This window comes from Vombatus ursinus, unplaced genomic scaffold, assembly GCF_900497805.2.
Source record: "Vombatus ursinus unplaced genomic scaffold, bare-nosed wombat genome assembly UNPS02014826.1, whole genome shotgun sequence".
Classification (NCBI taxonomy): Eukaryota; Metazoa; Chordata; class Mammalia; order Diprotodontia; family Vombatidae; genus Vombatus; species Vombatus ursinus.
The window spans coordinates 11033869-11058230 of record NW_020954604.1 but is presented as its reverse complement, the minus strand read 5'-3'; the positions used below and the strand labels follow the sequence as shown (position 1 = coordinate 11058230).

Genomic DNA, 24362 nt, shown 5'->3' with positions numbered 1-24362 from the left:
TAAAACCCATCCAGGAAAGGGAGTTCTGAATTATTCACCTACAGCGAGAAACTATTGGAAGCCAATGGAGTTCATACCCTACTCCTTAGCCATGCCTCACCACCCATGAACTTGGCTTCAGGATGTCTCAGTGCTGGTTCCCAGAGAAACCACACATCCTATTCCAAAGAAAAAAGAAAAGCAGTTTCTTAATATCTTCTCAGGCCTCCAACCTGGTTTCTATAGATATGCTTTTCCCCTTCCCAGGGCCTCATCAACTTTTTCCTTCTTCTGGATGCCTGGATCTCTACCTTTCTCTCTCCCATCTTTCGTAACAAGTTACCCCTTTCCTACAAGGTCAGTCTGAAGATGGGAATAGGCAGCTATGTTAGGAAGAGAGAAAGGTAGAACAAAGGGAGGACACTGCCCCTAAATTCCCAGATGACAGGGATATTACCTTCCATGCCCACATGCTTCCAAGCAGATTCTCAGAGCTGACTCTCTTTTCCTCTCAAAAATCTCTAGAGAAGACCCCTGCACTTATCTCCCTAAATAACAGGTGCTCAGTTTGCTAAAAAACTGCTCCTCCCCCCAAGTTAGGAAGCTTTTCCTCGTGACCACCTTCTTTTGCTTTTTTTTTCCCCACTGAAAATCTCATTCCATCTGGTCCTGTCCTGAACAGAGTGGTCAAAGGCTCTCTCCTTCCTCTATCCCCACCAAGAAAGCTCCTCCGTCAGCATAGTTATCTTACCATTTACTCTTCTTCCTTTCAATCCTCCCTTACCCTACTAAGTGGCTTCATTTTCCTTCATTTCCTAATTCATATGGGCTCCCTGCTTCTCTCTCACCCTCCTCCAGATGCCTCTTCTCTTTCCCTCTCCTTCTTCTCTCCCTCCAGGCTGATTAATTGTCTCTACTTCTAAGGGATATTTGGGGCCTCTTTCACAAGGGGATGTACTATAACATCCTTCTTACCCCTGTGGCTGTATTAGTGAGTCTCTTTTTCTAGGTAGAGATTCTCCAGAGTTGGTTTTGAGGTTTTTTTTTCCCAATTGATATGTCTGCTTAGTCAGGGTGCATTTTACTATATTGTCGTGGCTTTTCTTTCCTGGAGTGATTTCCAAGGTTAGCATGTCTCACCTTGGTTCTCATATCTTTTCTATACTCATATGTTTCACCTTGGTTTGCGTGAGTCTCCTACATTACCACATCTCACCTTGGCTATTATATCTTTCCTCAGTTACATTGCTTCTCTCCCCATTAATTTTTATCAGATCTCTTTTTCATTAGCATGTAGCATCCCTACCCTAGCATGTGTCTCCTTAGTTAAAACGGCCTTCCTACAATGAGTAGCATCTCATCTTTGCTAGCATGTTTCTCATAGTTAATGTATCTCTCTTAAATCACCATTGTATCTATTTGGTTAACCAGCATGCCTCATCTTGGCTAGCCTATCTTTCTAACACTAGCCTATCTCACTTACCTATTAAGATTCCTATGGTTATGTTCCTTTTCTCATCGAACGTGTCTCTTCTTTTTGGTTTTGCGGTCTTTCTTAATTAATGTGTTTTTCTGTAGATGTCTCACCTCTTATTGTTGGTGTCTCCCTCAGTTCTGCCCTTGGCTAGTATGACTTCTCCTGTTGACTCCTCTCTTACCCCAAGACCCATGTCTTCCCATACCTGGTATAGTTTTTCTTCCCTCTTCAAAATGTTCTCCAAATGACTTGCTTTGGGTGAGGAAGGGAAGGTGCCCCAGTGAATGGTACAGATGACCTTTCCCCTTTGGGAAGTGGGGGGTGGGAAATTTGAACTGGGGAGATGTTGGGCTTTCCTTATCTGCAAGGTAGGTCCTAAGCACCACCCTACTTTCATCCCCACCAACTCACAAACCCTCCCCACTTCCCCAGGTAGATGGCCCAAACCAGGCAGGTGCCACCGAAACCCCTCCCTCTGGCTGGCGGATGCAGTGCCTAGCGGCTGCCCTCAGGGAAGAAGCCAACATGAGTGGGGGAGGGGAGCAGGCCGACATCCTGCCGGCCAACTACGTGGTCAAGGAGCGCTGGAAAGTGGTGAGTGACCCGTGAATAGTGGAATGGCAAGGAGTAGTGAGGAATCCTGGAGGGAGATGGGTGGGATGGGGTGGGGGAGAAAGGGTTAAGTGGCTGCTGCTCAACGTGTCCTAGCTACTGAGTCCCAAAGGGGGAGGTGCTCACATACACATTTGCATATTGCTAGAATTCCATTTGCATGCTTAATTTTGTATAGCTAGGCCGAGAAATCTTTGTTCCTGCCCTGCTTTCTCGGTCACCCCTTCCCTCCTGTCCTTGCTCCAGGCGCCTTTAGGGCTCCCTTTTCCTGCAATGTCAGGTTGGACTGGCCCATTCTAGAAGTAGTCCTGGTTGGATTTCCATCAATGCTCCGGGTCTGAGCTGCAGAGCTCAAGGGAGGAGGAGTAAGAAGGGAGCTCTTTTTCTCCATCCGATCATATTAAGTCTCTAAGGCACTGGCGTAAGGATGATCCTCCCTGTTTTGGCAGAAGTAGAGAAGGCTGAGCAGCATCTCTCCTACATAGGCTGTAGGAGGGAGGACCTTGCAGGCTGCACCCTACTCCACCCTACCCACGCTCAGATTCCTTCTTTACCCCCTCCCACTCTGGCTCCTGCGGCAGGTGCAGCATGCAGAGACTACATTTCCCAGCATGCCTCACTCAGCCAGAACCAGTGTTCCTTGCTGCTTAGCCTGCTGGGAGTTGTAGTTCTGATTTCCTTTTATTGGTTCTGGGCTGAATAAGAAGGGGTGGGTGTCTGAGTGAGAAAGAAGATATCAGGAAGTTCAATATGGTGGTGTTGGTGTTGGTGGGGCTCCTGCTCATTAATCTTCACCTCTGTACTAGGATTTCAGTGTCCTGATGGCACTATAGAATCAGGATGATTTTAAGGAAATTCTGGGATGACAGTGAGGTTCCTCCTGTTTGGGGAGCTGAGTGACCCTCCTCTTCCTCCCCTCCCCTCCGACATGTCTTCTGGCTCTCCTGACACCTACCCCAGACAAACACACACGTACAAACATACCCACACAGCCCTGAGAGACACAAGGGGGGGAGGGGATGACTAGAAGAGAGAGTTTATTAGGGTGTGTACTGTCTAGAGACTAGTCTTATGGATAGGACTTTGTAAAGAGTCAGAGGGCATCCTATGGGGGAGGGAGGGGATAGGGGATAAGACTGTCTCCTGGGGGCAGGGGCAGTAGGAAGAAAGCCTGGGTCTTGGGAGGGGGGGAAGGTTGGCTGGTCTCCATGGCAACAGCCACCAGGCCACTGGAGTCCCTGTTGATGGGTAGGATAGGGAATCAGGGAGAGAAGGGGCAAAGGTTGCCCTCTTGTCAGAGAAGATGACACCTCATGTCTGACTGCCTGAGCTGGTGAGAAGGGGCATTCCCCTTTGCTCCCTTCTTCATACAACGGCATCCTGAGGTGGGAGAGCTGATATAACTGAATGATAATTCAATATAGAAGAATGGAAGAGGACAAAGCAGGAGAATATATTAGTGGGATTTTCTTCTCTTCAAAACCAGCTACTAATGGGCTCTCCAGACCTCTCTAATCCAACTGTTTAGTTTCTTGGAAGAGAAAGATTGGGGTTTGGAAGCAAAGCACTTTAACGTAGAAAATAAAAAAAGATAGAATAGACCAAGAAAGGAAGATGGAGGTGGGTGGGGGTGAGGGACTAAGATAGTCCTGTCTTTGCCTGTCCTAAGTACTCCTATATACAATGCCATATATTGAGGGCTTAGAGGAAAAATACAGAAGGAGGAGAAGATATGGTATCTGTTATCCAGGAGATCCCAGGCTTATGGGGAGATACATAATATGGGTTTTCAAGTCTCCCAGTCTGGGGAAGTAGGGGACACAGTCTCTGGCCTCAGGGAACTCCCAATATGATGATGGGGAGAGATACAGATCCACCTTCTGGTCTAATTTATTGTCTGAGTGGGAAGACAAGATACTCAAGACAGGGAAATAAATTCAAACTCTTCAAAGGGAGAGAGCCGAGTGGTCTAGGAATACTGAAGGGATTGGAGAGACTGGCACCAGGTATTGTTATTTAGGGAAGGCTACTGCACAAATAGGGGCTGATGAGTGTTGTTGAGCCAAATTTTGAAGCTGAGAGGACAGGATTTGGTAGGGAGTGAGGAGTGAGGAAAGGGTTCTGACTGGGGAGTTTAGGGAATGGCAGTGTAGGAGTGGAGGGTGGCAGGTATTCTCAGGGGAGGGGATAGGCAACTTCTGGAGAAGAAAGAAAGAGAAAATGCCCAAAGAACTTAGTGGGGGATGGGGATGAGGGTGTTCTGGTTGTCCAAATTATCATCCTCTATCCCGCTGCATTTAGGGAGGCTGGTACCCAGCTTGTTCAGTATATAGAACTTTTCCTGTCTTTAAAGATGCTTGCATGTGCAGTTCCTTTCTTAACTCTTCTGTCATATGTATCTCTGAGTCAGAAATTCTTTCAGGTGTTTGTCTCATTACATCAGGGGCACTTTCCCCCTTTTCTCCCTTTCTAGCAGCTCTGTCCCTGTTTCCTTCCACACATTCCACAGGGCCCCTGCTCCTTTCCTTCTATAGTCTTCCTCCATATCTCTCTGTCTCTTCCTTTCTATATCTTCCTCTCTTCCTCTATCTCTGTGTTTCTTCTCTCTCTACCTCTGTTTGTCTCTATCTTTCTGTCTCTCCCTGTGTATATCTGTCTCTGACACCCCCACCACCACTTGGTTTTAGTTCACCTATCTGTGGACTCCCAGATCTTTATATCCTGCCCCTTTCTTTCCAATAAATCATTTTAACCAATCAGAAAGTATTTATTTAGAACCTACTGTGTACAAGACACCATGCTAAACTTCTGGTTTGGGGTGCTGGGGGTGGTACAAAGATGTATAAGGTAGGGGCAGCTAAATGGCAAAGTAGAGAGCACTGGCCCTGGAGTTAGGAGAACCTGAGTTCAAATGTGACATCAGACACTTACTAGCTGTGTGACCCTGGGCAAGTCATTTAACCCTGATTGCCTCAAAAAAAAAAATGTATAATTCCCCCTAAGGAGGGGGATTACAATCCAAATGGGGAAATCAGACATATACATGCACAGACACAGACAAACAATTATGCAAGTCAGTATATATCATATATGTGATATATATGTATATATATATAATATGTATATATAGCATGAGTATATATAGCATGAGAGGTACCTCTGAATCAGTAAGTTCTGGGTTCAAGTTCTGCCTCCTGATACTTACTGGATATGCAATCCTCACCTCTTACTGCCCCTGGAAACACTCTTAAGACTGTAAATTGGAAAGCAGGTGCCAATTTTCAATTATAGAGAGTTTTCTCACTAGGAATTCTCTATATGATCCTCAGCCTCTTTCCTGGAATTTCCTATGTATATGAAATCATAGGTCCTGAACTAATGAACAAAGGAATGAATGAACGAATGAAATATACATGTGGAACAGCCTGGTATAGTGGGAAAGACCCTTAGGTTTGGAGTCAGAGGAGCTGGGTTCCCATCACAGATTTGCCACTTACTAGCTGTATGACCTCAGACAAGTCTTTCTGGGTCTCTACTCCCTCATCTATGAAATGAGGGTGTAAACTCACACAGCCTCTAAGGACCCTTAAGTTCTGTGTCCTAACAAAGTCTATATTCTAAGGCTCCCACCAACTCTGATATTCTGTGATTCTAGTGCAAAGTGTCAAAAAGACAGAGTGGATGAGAAGCACTAAAGTGAAGTGAAGAGAGAGACAATTTACAATCTGGATTACTCCCTGAACTGAATAGGTCTGAGGAGCTCCATCTCCTCTTCCCCATTTTCTCCATCATCATCCTCTGAGGCTATGAGCCTTACAGCCTTTGAAGCCAATTTCAACTCTAGTCTTTCTTCTCCCATCCTGATTTCTTCCCACCCATTATTTCTCCATATTTTATTTTCTCCTTTTTTCCCATAGTCACATCCATAGTCTAGCTTCTTTGCTCTTAGATTACTGAAATAACCTTCTAGCTGATCTCCCTGTTTCTAATCACTCCAATCTGTCCTACACATATGATCTTCCCACTCTCTTCCCTCCCTTGCCCTTTAGTGTACATCTGTCCCATCAAAATAAAACCCTCAGTTGGAACCTCAAGGTCCCTCGCTCCTCTATTTCTTATTATTTCTCTTCCCCTTCTTTTCTTTTCCCCTTTAGCCCCACTGTCTAGGACTCTCCACTCCAGCTGATCAAAAGTCTCCTCCCATGTTATCTTCTCAGCCTTAAATGCAAACTCTCCTTCACTGAATGGCTGGGAATAATCCTTTGGCAGAGATCCTTCTAGAAGCCTTAGGCCTCATTGATCCTCATCCTGTTTCCTGGACCTCCTCCTCCTCTCTGAAAACCTTCCAGAAAACCTTGTCTTTAGCCTCTTTTTTCATTTTGCACTTTTTACAAAAACTTCCCTGATTTCTGAACTCAAGGTACTAATTGATCTTCCTAATGGTGAACCAACTTGGTTGTCTGAGTTCAAAGAATTGACATAGCTCAACTCTAATTACCATTTCCCTTCTGCAGCTGTCACTGTCTCAAGGTGCCCTTTTCTCTGGGTGCATACTTATCTGTGTACATGTTCCACACCCCATCCAGCAGAATGTAAATTCTTGGAGGCCAGAAACAGTTTTGTTTTTTCTCTCTTTGTATCTTCAGCCCTTAGCAAGCATGGAGGAGGGACTTAAAAATACTCATTGAAGTTCTTAGTATCTACTCCCCTCTTGGAGGCAGCTGGGTGGCTCAGTGGAGAGAATACTAGGCCTGGAGTCAGGAAGACCTGAGTTCAAATCCAGCCTCAGACACTTCCTAGCTGTGTGACCCTGGGCAAGTCACTTAATTCTGTTTGTCTTAATCACTGGAGAAGGAAATGGTCAACTACTCCTGTATCTTTGCCAAGAAAACCCTGTGGACAGTATTGCTGTGCTATGGTCCACGGGGTCATGAAGAATTGAACACAGCTGAATAACAATAGTCCCCTCTTACTCTTCTATCCAATTTCTGTTTACTCCGTATCACAAGAGTAGTTTTTCCCCAAGGTTTAAATACATGGGAAAAGATAATCTACAATTTCAATGTTGCATTTAGGTTGTAATTAGAAATACCTTTAAAAGGAATCTAAGGACAGCTAGATAGTGTAGTGGATAGAGCACTAGCCCTGGAGTTAGGGAGACCTGAGTTCAAATTGGGCCTCAGACTGTGTCACTGTGTAACCCTGGTCAAGTCACTTAACCATGGTTGCCTCCTCTTACCCCCAAATAATAATTTAAAAAAAGAAATTTATCTAGTCCCAGAGTTGATGGCCCTGTACTAACTTACCTGTACCTCCAAGCCTAGCCTTTCCATACTGGTCCCCTGTACCCAGGACTAAAGCTGCCACTGGTAATTTTTGCACTTAGAGCCATGTGTGGGTGGAAGGTCCTGGGTCACAGTGGCTGAGGATGAATAAGTGAACTTCAGGAAACCAGAGAACCCCTATACATGACTAAAAGACTGATTGATTCTGGGAAATTAGGAGGAACAGAAAACCAGGAGTCAAGGGGATACTCCTGGAAGGGAGAAAACATACTCCTTGATGGTATTGCCAAGACTTCCTAAATTGTGTTGTCCTGAAATTTAAATACAAAGACCCACTTGCTCCACTATAGTTACAGTGCTGACTGGGTAGGTTTGACATCCAGCTTTGTTCCCCGTTTTCTTATCCTCCAAGAGAAGAATGACATCTTCCTTTAGAATACCCCCAAGTCTAATCTGAGCTCTATGTACCTAAACTTTCTGGACTGAGATCATTGGTCTTCCAGAAGTGGGGAACCTACAGCCTTGAGGTAACATGTGGCCTTCTAGGTCTAAGATTTATTGAACAAAGCTTTTTATTAAGGGGACTTGTTCTGTAAAGTTTGGATTCAGTCAAAGGGCCACACTTGAGGATCTAGAGGGCCACATGTGGCCTTGAGGCTGCAGCTTCCCCACCCCTGGTCTAGGCTTATGATGTTTTAACTATAGTCCTATGGAATTATTTAGTCAAGTAGGTTACATTTAATTTTTCTACAACAAGGGACACACCAGGACATACAAATAGGTAAAACAGGAGCAGTTCCTATCATCTCATGATCAGAATTCAGTCCGATTTGAAGGTCACCCCCAAAATTCACAAGACACCCTTTTCTTTAATCCCTTCCCTACCTTCACTTCCCAAACTCCAAAAAGTAATCATCTTTTCCAGGAAGTCTGTCTTGATGAAGCCCACTGGCTGTGCTCAACCCCATCTTTGCAACAGCTTGCTCTCAGAACTGCCGCCTATTGCTGTGTCCATCTGTAATGCTCCAGTGTCTAATGTGATGCTCTATTGTCACATGCTGGCCTGAAAGTCCTTCCTTTATTTTCTGTTTTGGGGGAAGGGGAATAGAAAGAACACTGGATTTCAAGTCAGGAGATTAGGTTTCATAAGCTAATTATGTTTCTTTCTCCTTATATAACTAACATTGGGCAAGTCATCTCATTTCTCCAGGCCTCAGTTGCCTCTTCTGTTAAAAAAAAAAAAAGTGGGTCAGCATAGGTGATCTCTATGGTGCATTCTCAACTATAAATTCTGGAATTATATGAGTGTTGGGAATATGACATAGACCCAAATGGTCCCCAGAGATCCAACTTGAAGCTCTGGCTTGTCTTCTTGGGGAATCCAAGTTGGGAAGAGGGTATTTCCCAACTTACTCTCTGGACTTCAGTTTCCTCATCTTTAAAATGAGGGGGTTAGATTCCCTAACTTCCAACATAGGGCCCCTCTTGCTCTAAATCCTACAGTTTTGGCTAGAAAGTGCCAAGGACAGATGGAGAAACGAGAAGTGACATAGGAAGGTCGGGATGACATGAATCCTAGACTGGGCCAAGTAGAAGGGACCTTAAAAATTATATAGTCCAACTTCCTCATCTTAGAGACAGAGACTGGGACCCAAAGTAGGAAAGTAACTTACCTAAGTTCATTAATGGCAAAACTGGACTAGAATTCAGGTCTTGACTCCCAGCTCTTTCTACTGTATCATAGCTATAAAGGGAATGGGATCCAATCAGCTCCCTAAAACTGCCTACACTCCGAATGGAGGCCACACCAAGGAACTGGGGCCACTGCCACTCTCTACCATGCTGGAAGTTAGGCAGGCAGTACAGACTCTCTATTACTCTTACTAATAATAGCTAACATTTATATAGCACCTACTATGAGCAAGGCACCATGCTAAGCACTTTATAATTATTATCTCATTTGATCCTCACAACCACCCTGGGAGTTAGGTGTTATTATTGTCTTCACTTTACAGATAAGGAAACTGAGGCAACCACATTAAATGATTTGCCCAGGGTCCCACAGCTAGGAAGTATTTGGGGCTGGATTTGAACTCGGGTCTTCCTAACTCTGGCCTAGTGCTCTATCTACCATGCCACCTAGCTGCTATGTTACAACTACCCATGTGCGCTGTTGCTGTCTGATTTTTTTCCATGTCCTCAATGATCACTCTGTTCTCAGCCTCTTGCAATCTGACATCTTTCCTCAGCACTCTACTGAAATTGCTCTGTCCATGGTCATCAGTGACCTCCCAATATAATAAATAGCCACTTTTCTGTCCCCATTCTCCTTGACCTCTCTGTAGCATCTGACACCCTTCTTGCCTACTGATTAAGTCTCTCCTCTCCTTTGACTTCAGAAGCCAGGGGAGAAGAGATTCTTTCCTGAGAAATATTCTTCTTGGTTCTCTCAAAGCAGGCCTCCTCTGTCTCCTCTCCTGGTTTTTCATCCTCTTAAAGATGGGTATTCCCTAAGGGTTTGTCCTCAGACCTCTTTTCTCTCTCTACCTCTCTCTCCCTTGGCAAACTCGTCTTCTCCCAAAGCTCCAAATACCACCTCTTTGCAGATGACTCCCAAATCTGCATCAACAGCCCTGACTTCTCTTCTGAGTTCCAGACCCACATCTTCAACAGCCCCACAGGATATTTGCATCAAGTTGTCTGACCGGCACCTCACAGTGGAAGAGAAAGAATACTGGCTCTGGAGTCAGAGAACCTGGGTTCAAATCCTACCTTTGACCCTTGTGACCTTGGGTGAGTTACTTGACCTTCTGGAGTCAGAAGACTGGGTTCAAATTCCACCTTTGACCCTTGTGATCTTGGGTGAGTTACTTAACCTTCTGGAGTCAGAAGACTGGGTTCGAATCCAATTTTTTACTTTACTACCCTTGTTGACTTGGATGAATTGCTTAATTAATTAATTAATTGCTTAGGAGGTCTCTGTTTCCTCACCTGTGTAATAAGGGGATTGGACTACATGATCTCTGAGGTCCCTTCCAGCTCTTACGATCTTAGGAACTTGTGTTTTTCCTGAAACTTATTCCTCTTTCTGATATCATTATTTCTGCCAAGAGCATAAATCATTCTTCCTTGTCTCTCAGGTACAAAACCTTGGGGCTGCCTGTGACTTGTTTCTTCTCCTTCATCTCTCAGGTCCAGTTGGTTACCAAATCCTGTTGATTCTGTCTCTTCAACATCTCTCACATGTGTCTGCTCCTCTCTGTTTCCACTGCCACCACCTTAGTGCAGGTCCCTCGTACCATCTGCTTGAACCATTGCAATACCCTTCTAACACATTTTCTTAACTCTACTCTCCACTCCTTCCAGTTTATGTTTATACTGCTATCAGGGTAATCTTCCTTCTTTATAATAGATATGATCATATCACTCCTCTGATCAAAATTTTCAATGGTTCCCTACCAGATCCCAAGTAAAGTCCAGGCTCTTCTATGGTATTCAAGACCTTCCATAATCTGGTTTAATTTCATGTAACTATCCTCCATGCACTCTGCACTCTAACCAAACTGGACTACTCTTTGCCTCTTGATCACACTCCATACTATCCCCATCACCGTGTCTCTACTTATACAGAACTCTATGCCTAGACTGTATTCTGTCTCCTTTATCTGTTGTATTCCATCCTCTGAAGCCCAACTCAAATACCTCCTCCCTTCCACTTTATTTCCCCTTGGATCTTACATTATACTTTTTGGCGCATAACTCTAGAGGTGTCATATTTATCATGTAATTTTGTATATCATAATTATGTCATCCCACAGCTAGACTGTAAGTTTCATGAAGGCAGGAGGGATGTGTCTTATCTGAATTTTGTATCTCCTTGGGCACTCTCATACAGGAGGCCCAAAATAAATGTTTAATGAATGGATGGAAGGATTGTTACCTTGTGTTGAGCATTTGTCTAGGAGTCATAGGGGTAGCCAGCACTTTTCAGTAAGCAGAGAGGTTAATGGCAGTGCCTTGCTGCGCCCCACCTCCATTGCTCCATGACATCATACAGGATGCTACCAATCTGTGGGGGAGCCCTCCCTCTTCTCCTAGAAGCTCTTTACCATCCCTTATGCATTCTGAGAAGGTGCCTGCTTTCTTGAGTGGAGGTTGTCTAAGTCTCGGTATTTTGCGGTCCTGCTGGAGGAAGAAAAAAGTCAGAACCGGCCAGGCAGTCAAAAAGGCTTCTTTCCCTAGATTGTGCTCTGTATGGAAACATTAAAACCACATTCCCTTTTCTCAAACTCTGAAATCTGATCTATTTTATATGTTGTGTGTATGTGGGGACTGAGCCTTTTCTCTGTGCCATTTAAGTCTTATATTGAGCACTGAGTAGAGGAAATTGTGGGCAGGGGAAGGAGGGAGCGGTTGGCATGATCTTTGCCCATAGGGGGCTCTCGTTTTGATAGAAGAGACATAGTCCCTGCATTTAGATAACTCTCAATTTAAGGGAGAGGGGAGGGAGGTATAATCCTTATACCCAGATAGTCCTTGCCTTCTAGAAGCTCCCAGTTTGAAAAGTAAAAAATAGCCCTTCTTCAGGGAGCTACTCAGCTTACAGGGGAGACAAAACACTCAGAAGAAACAAATGTGAATGGAAGTTCACAGAGGGAAAAGGCAGTAGTGAGGAATCGGGGTGATCCACCCTGGAACTGGGCTAAGCTCTCTATGTCCCCTTCTGTAGCTAAAGAAGATCGGGGGCGGGGGCTTTGGGGAGATCTACGAGGCCATGGATCTGTTGACCCGGGAGAATGTGGCCCTGAAAGTCGAGTCTGCCCAGCAGCCCAAGCAGGTCCTCAAGATGGAAGTGGCGGTGCTGAAGAAACTGCAAGGTACTCCTTCAGGCTCCCACTCTAGGCCTCCCAATACTTCTCGCTCTGGGCTCTGTATACCCCTGAGGAAATGACAGTGATCAACCCTGAATACCAGAGGGCAAAGATGACTCCCCACACCATTAGGCTTAGCCAGGCAGAGGGATGAGGTATAATCAAAGAAGGCAGTCATGGGTTCAGATCCTAGGGTACTGGTGGAGGAATGGAAAGAGGGGTGATGGTGGGTAGATGATGGAGGGGGAGGTGACAGGGTAAATGGGACCTGGGACAGGGTGTAGGACAGGGTGCTGGGGGTGGGACAAAAAGGGAGGATGAGGCTGGGGGCATGACAGGCTTGTGATTCTCTGTGGTCCACAGGAAAGGACCATGTTTGCCGGTTTATTGGCTGTGGCAGGAATGAGAAGTTCAATTATGTGGTAATGCAACTCCAGGTGAGACCCCTGAGGACAGCCCCTCCTATGCTTTAGCAGTACCCAGAGTCCTGGCTCCTCAGGAAGAAGAGACAGAAGGGCAAAGAGGGGCTGTGGTCAGAGTAGGTAGGCCAGTGCCATCTTGGCTGCTGAGCCAGTGGGTGATGGGACTCTGGGGAGGCACCATGACCACTGTAGCCTTGGGGATGGTTCCAAGGGTCGTGATGTGGCCAACACATTGGGGGCGATATTCTAGGGCCGCAACCTGGCAGACCTGCGCCGCAGCCAGCCCCGGGGCACCTTCACTCTGAGCACCACGTTGAGACTAGGCAAGCAGATCCTGGAGTCCATTGAGGCCATCCATTCTGTGGGATTCCTTCACCGGGACATCAAGCCTGTGAGAGCTCACTACCCACCTCTCCTTTCTCCTTCTAATCCTCTTTCCCATTCCTTTCTCCCTCTACCATATGTGAGAAAATCAAACCCAATACAAAAAAGGAAACTAGCCAATCCAGATACTACATCAGGGTTTTCTTTCTTCTTTCTCTCTTCCAGGGGTTTTTAATGTGAGGTCTTTGAATTTTTATTTTTTTTTTAATAATTTGATCACTATATTTCACTATATTTGATTTCCTATACACTTTATTTTATACATTTAGAAACAATTCTGAGAAAGGATTCATAAGGTTTTGTGAGACTGCCAAAGGGATCCATGACTTAAAAAAAGGTTAAGAGTTTCTGACCTATACAAAATCATCACTAGACAGCTATACTAGTGTTCTCTCTACTAGAGAGAGTCTATTTATTATAATGGGAAGCATGTTGGACTTGGAATCAGGAGAAACGTGGGTTCTACTCCAGTTCTGACTGGAATATGGGCATTTTAGTTAACCTTTCTGAGCCTCAGTTTCCCAATTTATAAAATAGGGTTAACATACCTAGAATAACTGTCTCAAGGGGTTTTATGAGAATTAAATCAAATAAGCCATGGAAAGTGTTTTGTAAATCTTAAAGTGATATATAAATGTCAGCTATTATCTTTAGTTGCCAACATCTCAAAACTCTTGGGGAACAAATCTTTGCATATCTTCTTTGATTGTCCAACTCTTAGCCTACCCAGAGACAGATTAGGTAGTTGTTTCTTTGTTTGTTTTAAGAGAAAAAGAAAGAAAAGTTTAAAAAGCTGACAAATATGTCTCAGAATTATCAATGTACAGAGTACAAAAATCTGTCCTGAGGTAGGTTCTTAAGTTGTTCATATGGATTAAAAAATTGAAGAGTTGTGGGCTAGACAGTAGTAGAGGATGAATGCAGAACTGGTTGGATGTCCAAACCCAAAGGGTAGTCATTAATGGTTTGATGTCCCCTTGGATGGAAGTTGTCAATTATGCATTCCAGGGATCTGTGCTTATCTCTGGGCTGTTTGACATTTTCATCAGTGACTTGGATAAAGGTGTAGATGATATGTTTGTGTTATTTGCAGATGGCACAAAGTTTGGAGGGAGTGATAGCTTGTACACTCTATAACCGAGTCAGGATTCAGAAAGATGTTGGTACACTAGAACTCTGGGCTGAAGAAAACCAGATGAAATTTAATAGGGATAAATATGAAGTCTTATTCTTGAGTTCAAGAAGTCACTTCACAAGTGCAAGATGGCAGAAGCATGGCTAGGCCACATGTCCTCTGAAAAATACTCAGGATGAGGAGATTTAGTAGACTGCAAGATCAATGTGAGTCAGCAGAGTAAGATATCAGCCTAAAGTAATTTAGGCCTCATTACAAGAGACAGAGGATCCAACAGTAAGGAGGTGATAGATAGTGTCATGGTACTCTGTCCTGGTGATACCACCCCTGGAATTTTAGGTACCACAGCTTAGGGAGGATATTGACAAACTGAGGAGTGAAGAGCAACCAGGATGGTGAAGGATCATGTGTTGGGTAATGATCAGTTGGAGGGATATTTCTTCTGGAGAAGAGAAATCTCAAGGGGAATATGATAGCTGTTGTCTAGGATTTTAAGGGCAGTCATAGGTAAGAGGGATTAGCCATGTTCTGCTTGGCACCAGAGGGCAGAAACTGTGAGTAGAAGTTGCAAAGAGGCAGATTTAGGCTAAAGATTTGTTTTTGTTATTGTTTGTCCTTTGTTCTCAAAGAGAACCAATGACACCACGAGGGTGATGTCTTGACTTGCAAATGAATTGGATTTAAGTGAGGCAGAGGTGCACAAAGTTACCAGCCTTACTCCCTCCTCCAGAATTATTGAAGTCCAGTAGCAAGACAAGAGTCAAAGCAACTGACAATAGCCTAGGATGCAGTGGGTGACCCTGGCCTTTCTAAATTAAAGGCTCTCCCAGGTCTCAGTTTGTCTAAGGCAATGCCCATTCAATGATTAAGGGCTATCTGGGAGGCAGAGATCCTCAGATTTTCTGGAAGAACTTCCTAATCCTCTGAGCTGCCCTATAGCAGAATGGGCTCCCTGGATAGATAGGGAGTTTCTTGTCTCTAGAAGGATTCAAGCACACTTGAATTTTCACTTGTCAAGGATGTTGTAGAGGGAACCTGTTCAGGTGGAGATTAGACTGAATAGCCACTGAGGTCCCTTCCAACACAAGGATTCTGTGATTTTGACTGGCACCCAAGTGCAATCAGAGATCATGCCAGAAAAGCAAACAGATCAAGCATGGCTACATATGCCCCTTGTCTTGTCAAGTCAGGCAGCCTGTCTTACCCAGAGACCATAATTCCCATGAGGTGGCCTCCTCCACAGATGTTTCAGGTGAGGAAATGGGACCCCAGGGAAGAAAGAAGACTGGCTGGCCTCCAGGTCCATCACTGCTGCCAAGTGTAAAGAATGATACCTGGGCTTCAGTCCCATCTGCTTGGGCTGCCTTCCTACCAGAGGTTACACTTCTTCAGCCCACCCCACCCCTACAACTTTCTGTCCCTCTCTTCGTTCCCCCAGTCTTCAATTTCTGAATTCTTTTCTCTTCCCTAACTATCTCTCTCCTCCTTAAGAGCAGGGAATGACTTTTGCCTCTTTTTGTATCCCCAGAATTTAGTACAGTGTCTGGCACATAGTAGGTGCTTAATAGATGTTTATTGATTGATATTTTAAAAAGTAATTGATTGAGATTTCAAAAAGTAATTACTGAACACAATTCCATGCCAGTCCTGTGGAGGTTCTGTGAGGAATGCAAGATGTAGTCCCTGTCCTTGAGGAGCTAATAGTCTAATAGAAGGGGACAAGACACAAACAAACACGAATCCATCATGTAACAGCACAAGGAAGGTGGTAAAGTGTGGTATGGTGTGATGTGATGGGCAGAACACTAGATTGGGAGTTGGAAGACCTAGATTCTGGACCCAATTCTGTAATAATGATAGCTGACATTTATGTAATAATAGATAACATTTATCTTGAGCTTATTACGTACCAGGCACTGTGCTTTACAGTTATTATCCCCATTTAATCCTCACAACAATCCTGGAAGGTAGGTGCTATTATTATTCCCATTTTACAGATAAGGAAACTGAGGCAAATGGCAGTCAAGCGATATGCCCAGGGGCATACAGCTAGTAAGGATCTGAGGCTGAATTTGAACTCAGGTCTTCATGACTCTCGGCCTGGCTGTTTATCTGCTGCCCCACTGTGCTACCCTCAGATGAAAGAAGTGTGACTTAGTGAATAGAGAAGTAGTTTCCAGGAAAAGAAGACCTGGGTTCAAGTCTTACCTCTAATACATAACCCTTTTCTCTACCCCTCCCACTTTTTTTTTAAACCTCCCAGGGCTCTCTTTCCTTTCTGCCAGAGTGCCCCTTCATCCCTCTAGTCTTCCATCCCTGGATGAGCCTATGGATGGGGGTGGGGGGAGACTGGAAAGTGGCTTGGCCTTTTCTCCTTCTCATTTCCTCTTCTGCAGTACCCGTGACTCTGATGCCAACCATGCCCTTCACTTCCTTTCCTTCTCTCCCCTCCCATCTTCCCTCCAAAGGGCACAACCTCTTCCTCCTCACCTGAGCATGCCTCTCTGTCCTTTTCTCTCTTTGCTACTCTGGAAGGAGTATCCTTCCCTCTATCTTCCAGGGATATAATTTGGGTATCAGCAAAGTGTGAGGTTCTCTTGCTAAGCTGGAAGAGACTGAGGGGCATGGTAAAGGGCAAGATCTGTCCACCTAGGGCCATTGTATTTTCATAGGATCCTAGATCTTAGAGCTGGAGCTCCAGAAACCATCTGGTTCAGTACCTCGGTACTGAATTATTCACCATTTTAGAGATTAGGCAACTGAGGCTTAAGGAGGTCAAGGAAGCTTGAGACTTGTCCAAGATGTTTAATGGGGAAAGGAGGGGGACAAGGACAAGGACAAGGACCAGGCTACCTGCCTCCTAGTGCAATGCTCTTTTCATTATACCTGGTGATGTGCTAATAAATGTTTAACAACTAGCTTGCTAGGAAACAAAAAGTATGCGTTATTAACATTTTCTCCATCTCTTTTTTTAAGTCTAGACAGCTAACAAAACAACAAAATCAAGCCAGTTTGTGGCATTTGCTGATTTATGAGGTGTAAACGTTCACAGTGAACATTTAACAATCGGCTCTGGCTCCAGTAAACCTCTGATTTACACCCTGCTGCCTTGCATTCTGGGTTGAGGAGGGAGATGGGGGAGGGGTACACTTATGGGATTCAGAAGGTTAGAGGTTTCCCTTGACACTTTATTCTCATCCCAGAAGCAAGGTCATTCAGAGCAGCCTTTAGAGTAGAATGGGAGGAGCCTGATTGCAAGGCAAGGAGTGGGGATACTGGGGAGAGACGGGCAACATGGAGTTTTCCTCCTCCCCCATCCCCCACTCCACCCTATCTGTCTGGCCCGGAGAAACACGGCGTTCATGGGTCCCCTCCCTGTCCTCCCCACAGTCGAATTTTGCCATGGGCCGCCTGCCCTCCACCTACAGGAAGTGCTACATGCTGGACTTTGGGCTGGCACGACAATATACCAACACCACGGGGGAGGTCCGACCTGTGAGTACCACCACCCTACAATCTGGACTCACTTCCATATTAGGAACCTCCCATACCCCAATGACTCCCTGAAGAATACTCATGGGATAGCCCACCCCAGACATATATATCTGGGGTACTCCTCCAACACAGAGAGTGAGTGGATACTAGTATCCTCCCCTTTTGAGATCTGCCCTTCACTTTCCAATGGACAGGTCCCTCAGCATCCTACTCCTTCACAATGGAATTGTATCCCTTGTCAGGGATAGAAGGGAAGGGCCTGGGGGGGGGCAAGGGGTGATTTGGGTCAAGTGTCAGTGTGTTTTAGGTCAAAGGACAAAGTGCTTGGGTTTGGGAATTGAAGCATCTGGGTTTGACTTGAATAGGATTGTGGGATTGGAGTCTCCAGGGTCAGAGGTTGAATACCTCTGAGACCTGGGTCAGGTTTTAGGATGTCAAGACACAGTTTGGGTTATGGAGTGTCTCTATGCCTGATGGGTAGGGCTAGGGTTTGGCATGTTCCAGTCAAAGTATAGAGGGTGTCAGGTAGATGAGATAATAATAATAATTAATATAATAATTAAATAAAAATCAATATAATAATACAAATGTAATTAATATGTTACTATATAGTGACTAGTAAGTGCCAAGCACTGTTAAGCATTTTATAAATATGATCTCATCTGACCGGGTGACTAATCGTCTCTCTCCCTGCAGCCTCGGAATGTAGCTGGGTTTCGGGGGACTGTTCGATATGCTTCAGTCAATGCCCATAAAAACCGGGTAAGTAGGTGATTCTTGGACCTGGTAGAGGACAGAGGACAGCTGAGGGTAGCAGTGTAGGCTGTTGCTGAGTAAGGAGATGGGGTTCCTAGAGAGGAGAACAGAGCAAGGGCTAAGATCAACAGCTTTTAGAGATGAAGCCTTTCAGTCTCTCCCTACCACTATCGTGACTTCCTTGCTTCCCTTCCCCTGTGATTCCAGTATTCTGTCCCCACCTTTCTCCAGCTCAAGACAAATTATGCAGAGAATGGACACAAGAAATTTGGTTTTCGTTTGGAACATAGGGGTTTCCCTGTCCCTTTCAGGCCCCTAGGCCCTAGACAGCCCTGACTGCAGCCTCCTGCCACTCAGGAGGAAGAGAGGTTCCTCTTGTCCCTTGGGGATGGAAAGCTGGAGGGGGGAGCTTCAGGCTACTCTGGATCCCATTCTGTCTCCTTCAGGAGATGGGCCGCCATGATGACCTGTGGTCTCTCTTCTACATGCTGGTGGAATTCGCTGTAGGGCAACTTCCCTGGCGCAAGATCAAGGACAAGGTGAGAAGCCTGGGGAAGAAGGATTGGTTTTGATGAGTCTGGGGGAGTAGAGGACCAGGCATGAAAACCTTGGAAGGAGTAGGGGAATGGATAGAGAATAGAAAACAAGAGGAGTTCTTGTGGACTGGAGGACTTCTGGGGAAGTGGTGTACATTGGAGGTGTCAGGAAAGAGACTGATGCTTGGGAACAGACTTAGGGCAGTCTCACTGTTCTGGGAGGAGCCTCTACTTTTCCCTTCCCCACACACCTCCAGGAGCAGGTGGGGATGATCAAGGAGAAGTATGAACACCGGATGCTGCTGAAACACATGCCGTCAGAGTTCCATCTCTTCCTGGATCACATTGCCAACCTCGACTATTTCACAAAGCCCGATTACCAGGTCAGTGCCTCTTTCCATCCCACTCCTCCAAAATGCTCGTTTTGACCAGGGCTATAGGAAGGAAGGGATTGGGGACAGGGAGAGAGTAGGGTCATGTGTAAGGGTATCCTGGATCCCACTGTGCCTGCTGACCTCTGGCCATTATTCTGTCTACACATTTGGGGACCCCATTCTGAGATGCTGCTTCTGACCATCTCTACTCCAGACAGTCTAAAGGATTGCTAAAACACTGGGTACCCTTCCACCTATTGCTAAACTTCATATCATCCTGGGATCCATCCATCTGCTTGGCATTGTCATGGAACCCTCTGTTAGGCACTCTGCTCCACAACCACTCAGAGCATGAGGAAGCTCTGAGCATGGAGGAGGTCCTGTATTGGGCACTCTAGAGAAATATAAGGGCCCTGCCCCCAAGGAGCTCACAGTCTCCTCAGAGTGTTTTCTTAAAGGCAGAAGGATGATGGAAAAGGAGAGGATGTAGCTCCCACTGCCTGGGTGCCCATAGCTACTTGGCATCAAGAGAGGTGGCATATAGTAGACAGAACACTGGAAGGAAGATCTGAGTTCAAATGTCACCTCAGACTATTAGTAGTTATGTGATTTGGATAAGTCACTTCCCTTCTCTAGGCCCCAGTTTCCTTATTTGTAAAATGAGAGACATGTCTAAGGTCCCTTCCATCTCTAAACATATAATTCCTTTAGGGATAGGACAGAGGCATCAGGAAGTTTCACAATCAGGGTGCCTATCTTCAGCACCGACTCTATTTTGCCACTCAGGTTATCAAAGCTGTTGACTTGAAGTGCTAATTTGCATATAAATTATATAATATTTATTTAAAATAAAAATTCTTCTTGTTTTTTAGTGTTCTACCCATTCCCTACAGATCCTTCTCTACTGCAGAATTTTAAAACTCTGGGGTCCATGAATTTTTATTAATTAATTTTTGGGGAGGTGAGGCAATTGGTGTTAAGTGACTTGTCTAGGGTCACACAGCTAGTATCAAGTATCTGAGGACGGATTTGAACTCAGGTCCTCCTGACTCCAAGGCCAGTGCTGTAGCCACTGCACCACCTAGCTGCCCCATCCATGAACTTTAAAAAAAAATTTGATAATTCTTACATTTCATTGGTTTCCTTCATATTGCCATATGTTTTGTTCATTTAAAAACATGATTCTGAGAAGGGGTCCTTAGGCTCCACCAGACTGCCAGTGGGGGCCCGTGACACACCAAAAGGTCACAAACCCTTGCTTTGATGCTTGTGTGGCCCCTCTCCCCAAGTTCCCACATCATGCCTTTCTCCCTCCCCCACAGTTGATCATGTCGGTGTTTGAGAACAGCATGAAGGAACGGGGCATCACTGAGAATGAGGCCTTCGACTGGGAAAAGGCAGGGACTGACGTCCTCCTTTCCACCAGCACGTCCACCCCACCACAGCAGAACACTCGACAGACGGCAGCAATGTTTGGGTGAGTCAAGGGAAGCTAGTGATAGCCAGAGTTGTTGTATCTCCTTTCCTAGCACCAGTGACTTTTGATCTAGAGAGGTCATTCTATCTAATGCCTGGTGCCAGGGCAGGATGTCCCTGCCATCCTAGCAAGAGATTGCCTCTCTCTCTCTGTTTCTCTCTGTCTGTCTTTCTCTCTCTGTCTCTGTCTCTCTTTCTCTCTCTGTCTCTGTCTCTCTTTCTCTGTCTCAAATATAATCTATTTTTCTTTCTGTCTATTCATTAACTTCTGTATTAATTTTTTATTTATCCATTAATTAATCTATTTATACATTTATTTTTAAATTTAGGGTTTTTTCCCAGTTAACAAAAATCCACCTTTTCTCTCCTCTTCCCTCCTTCATTGAAAAAGAGTGAAAAAACAAAACCTTTGTAACAAACATGCATAGTCAAACAAAATAAATTCCTGCATTATCTGTGTCCAAAAAATATATGTCTCAGTTTCTCAATCTGCCTCCTTGAGACTATCACCTCTAGAGCAAGGCATTGTTCTTATCCATCATGAGCTCATGGGATGGGGGTGAGGGGTCAGAGGAGAGGATTCCCTAGCCCTTCACTCAGGCCACCACACTAATGTCTCCCACTTCAGGAAGTTGTAGCTCATGTCTTAATTCCAATCTCTGAAGAGGAACTTGGAACCCTAGGCAGGAAACAGGTTTTAGTAGACTCAAATCCTAGAATTTTTGGGTCTGCTTCCTTTCCTCAACTACATTTCTACTCTGCCTGGCACATACTAGGCATTTCATATTCCCAAATTGCTCCTTATTGTTGAATAATCACAACTCATGTTTCCATAGCACTTTCAAATTTGTAATAACATGGATCATCTCATTTAAACCTTACAACCACCTTGTGAGACTGGTGCTTTTATTATCTCCATTTTACATATGAGGAAAGTAAGGTTCAGAGAAAGTGACTTGTCCAGAGTCACAAAGCTAGTAAGTTGTGGAGGCTAGATTTTGTCTTCTTGTCTATAACTCTAATATTCTATAATTTAATATACCATACTGAAACCCTTTAGCTTGGTCCAGGGTTCTTGGAGATCATTATTCTTCCTTTTAGACATACAAAGGCCAGGAATTATGTATAACTAGTCAGTGGCAGAGTTAGGAATTGAATTACATCTTGTTTACTCCAAGTCCAGTGTTCTTTCTTTCTTTCTTTCCTATTCTTTCTTTTCTTTCTTTGTCTCCTTCCTTCCTTCCTTCCTTTCTTTCTTTCTCTTTCTTTCTTTTTCTTTCTATCTTTCTTTGTCTATTTTTCCTTCCTTCTTTTCTTTCTCTCTGTCTCTTTCTTTCTTTTGTTCTTTCTTTCTTTCTGGAGGCAATCAGGGTCAAGTGACTTGCCCAGGGTCACACAGCTAGTAAGTGTCTGAGGCCACATTTGAACTCAGATCCTCCTTCCTCCAGGGCTAGTGTTCTTTCTATTACACTTTGCTGGGCCATGCCTGGGTCTCCACAGTGCTTTGGTGACCATGGATTCTCCCGACCTAAGCACATCCAGTCAGTCAACAAGCTTTTATTAAGTGCCAAACACTGTGCTAAGTATGGAGGACACACAAAACAAGCAAAAATAAAACCAAGCCAAACCAGTCCCTGCCCTCCAGGAGTTCACAGACCAATAGGAGAGACAACTTGCAAATACTTATGTATAAATCAGATATAGATAGGATATATTAGAGATGATCCCAAAGGAATTAAGTTAGACTGGGAAAAACTTCCTGTAGAAGGTGGACCTTTACCTCTGGGATTTGAAGGAAGCCAGGGAGGCCAGGAGGTGGAGATAGGGAGGGATAGGGTACCAGGCATGGAGGATAACTGGCTAAAGAAAATGCCTGGAGTCAGATGGAGCATCCTGTTTGAGGGATAGCCAGGAGGCTGGTGTCATTGAATCACAGCCAAGGTGGAAGGGTTTGTGGTGTACTGGAAAGGTAGGAAGGGGCCAGATTATGAAGGGCTTTAAAAGCCAAAGAGAGGATTTTATATTTGATCCTGGAGGGTTGAGGTTTCAAGAGGCATTATTAGCATTTGAAGACATGGACAGCTCTCTAAGCTTTTCACCATGTCACTTCTAATTTGAGAGAAGTTCAATTAAATTCAGCAAATACTTGTTAAGGACCTACTCTATGAAAGGCATCATACTAGGGGTGGGGGATACATAGATGAAAAAATGACAGTCCCTGCCCTCAAGGAGCTTATAATCCAAAAGAGGAAAAGGGGTAGAGTATAATATGTACACAAATAAGCATGATATAAGGTAAGGCATGATAGGGACAAAAAGGAGCCATCCAAAACTCTCTAGGAAAGCATATGGAGGGAGAGGAGGTTAAGATAACACAACAGTACTTGCAGATGACAGGATTGTGGAGTTACCCTCCTACTGAGCTAGCATCTGGCTTAGCCAACACATGGCCCTGCCGTCTTGCTTAGGTGAACCAACTATGGTACATTTCCTCCTCAGCTGTGCATAAAGGTAACTTCTGGCTTTTCACATTTCAAAGCTGCCCATAAGTCATAGATCATAGAATTTGAAGTCAGAAACCATCTAGTCTATCCCCATATTTAAGCATATCTCCATCCAGCGGAGAAACATTCCTAGGTTTACAGTATTACAGTTGAGTTGTATATGTAGGGCTTTCCACACATGATTCTCAACCACTAGACGGGAAGGGCCATTTCTTTACTTCATTTAGAATTAGAACCTTGGTGGGACAGGAGCAGAAGATGGGTTAATAATGAGCCATTGATTTGCTCATAGATCCCACCAGTGAATGGGATCCCTGAACTTATATAGATCTGCATGCATATCCCCTAAACTTTTCCTTCTATCCCACCAGCAAATGCTTCCTTTTTATCAGTCTTCTCTCCCAGAGACTAAAAAAAAAAACCAGGTAGGGGATCAAATAGAAATCAGGCAGTTTAATGAAATTATTAAATCTGTCACGTGTATTTTCATTAATGGCTAACACAAAGCAAGCCTAAAAGACATAAGGCGGTTAGACTAAATAATTTCTGAGGTCCTTTACAACTCTAGATCCTAGGAACTAGTGAAAAGGGTCTCCCACTAGGCATGGTGGCTTTTAGTCTCCGCTGCTGGGGATGCTGAAGCTGATGGATTGCTTAAGCTTGGATGTTCTTAGTTGAAGTAGGGCAAAAGTTGATTGGGTGTCCTCACCAAGTCCAGCACCAGTATGGTGAGCCCCCAGGGGCTGAGAGCTACCAGGATGCCTAAGAAGGGGTGAAGTGGCTCAGGTCAGAAACTGGGGAAAGCTTTAGTGCTCATCGGCAGTGGGATCGAGCCCGTGAATAGACTGTACACTTCCAACCTAGGCAAGATAGGAAGACTGAGTCATAAAAGAAAGTGAGGAAGAAAAGAAAGAGAGAGAAAGGAAGGAAGGAGGAATGGAGGGAAGTAAGAAAGGAAGGGATAGAGGGAAAGAAGGAAGGGAAAGGAAGGGAGGGGGAAAGAAGGAAGGAAAGAAAAGGAAGGGAAGAAGGAAAAAAGGGGAAGGGAGGGAGGGA

The 24362-nt window shown here is 44.7% G+C and overlaps 1 protein-coding gene across 1 annotated transcript in view; it reads left to right on the top strand.

Annotated features, from left to right (window-relative positions):
• The first annotated feature begins 1927 nt into the window (after window positions 1-1927).
• The window catches only part of TTBK1 (tau tubulin kinase 1), a 64033-nt gene continuing 41598 nt past the window's right edge, over window positions 1928-24362 (top strand). Inside the window, exons 1-9 of the mRNA XM_027838433.1 lie at window positions 1928-2050; window positions 12083-12230; window positions 12588-12661; window positions 12897-13037; window positions 17556-17660; window positions 18357-18422; window positions 18863-18955; window positions 19210-19335; window positions 20649-20803. Coding sequence (XP_027694234.1) covers window positions 1943-2050; window positions 12083-12230; window positions 12588-12661; window positions 12897-13037; window positions 17556-17660; window positions 18357-18422; window positions 18863-18955; window positions 19210-19335; window positions 20649-20803 — 1016 coding nt within the window. The 5' untranslated portion in view covers window positions 1928-1942. The remainder of the gene's footprint in view (window positions 2051-12082; window positions 12231-12587; window positions 12662-12896; window positions 13038-17555; window positions 17661-18356; window positions 18423-18862; window positions 18956-19209; window positions 19336-20648; window positions 20804-24362) is intronic.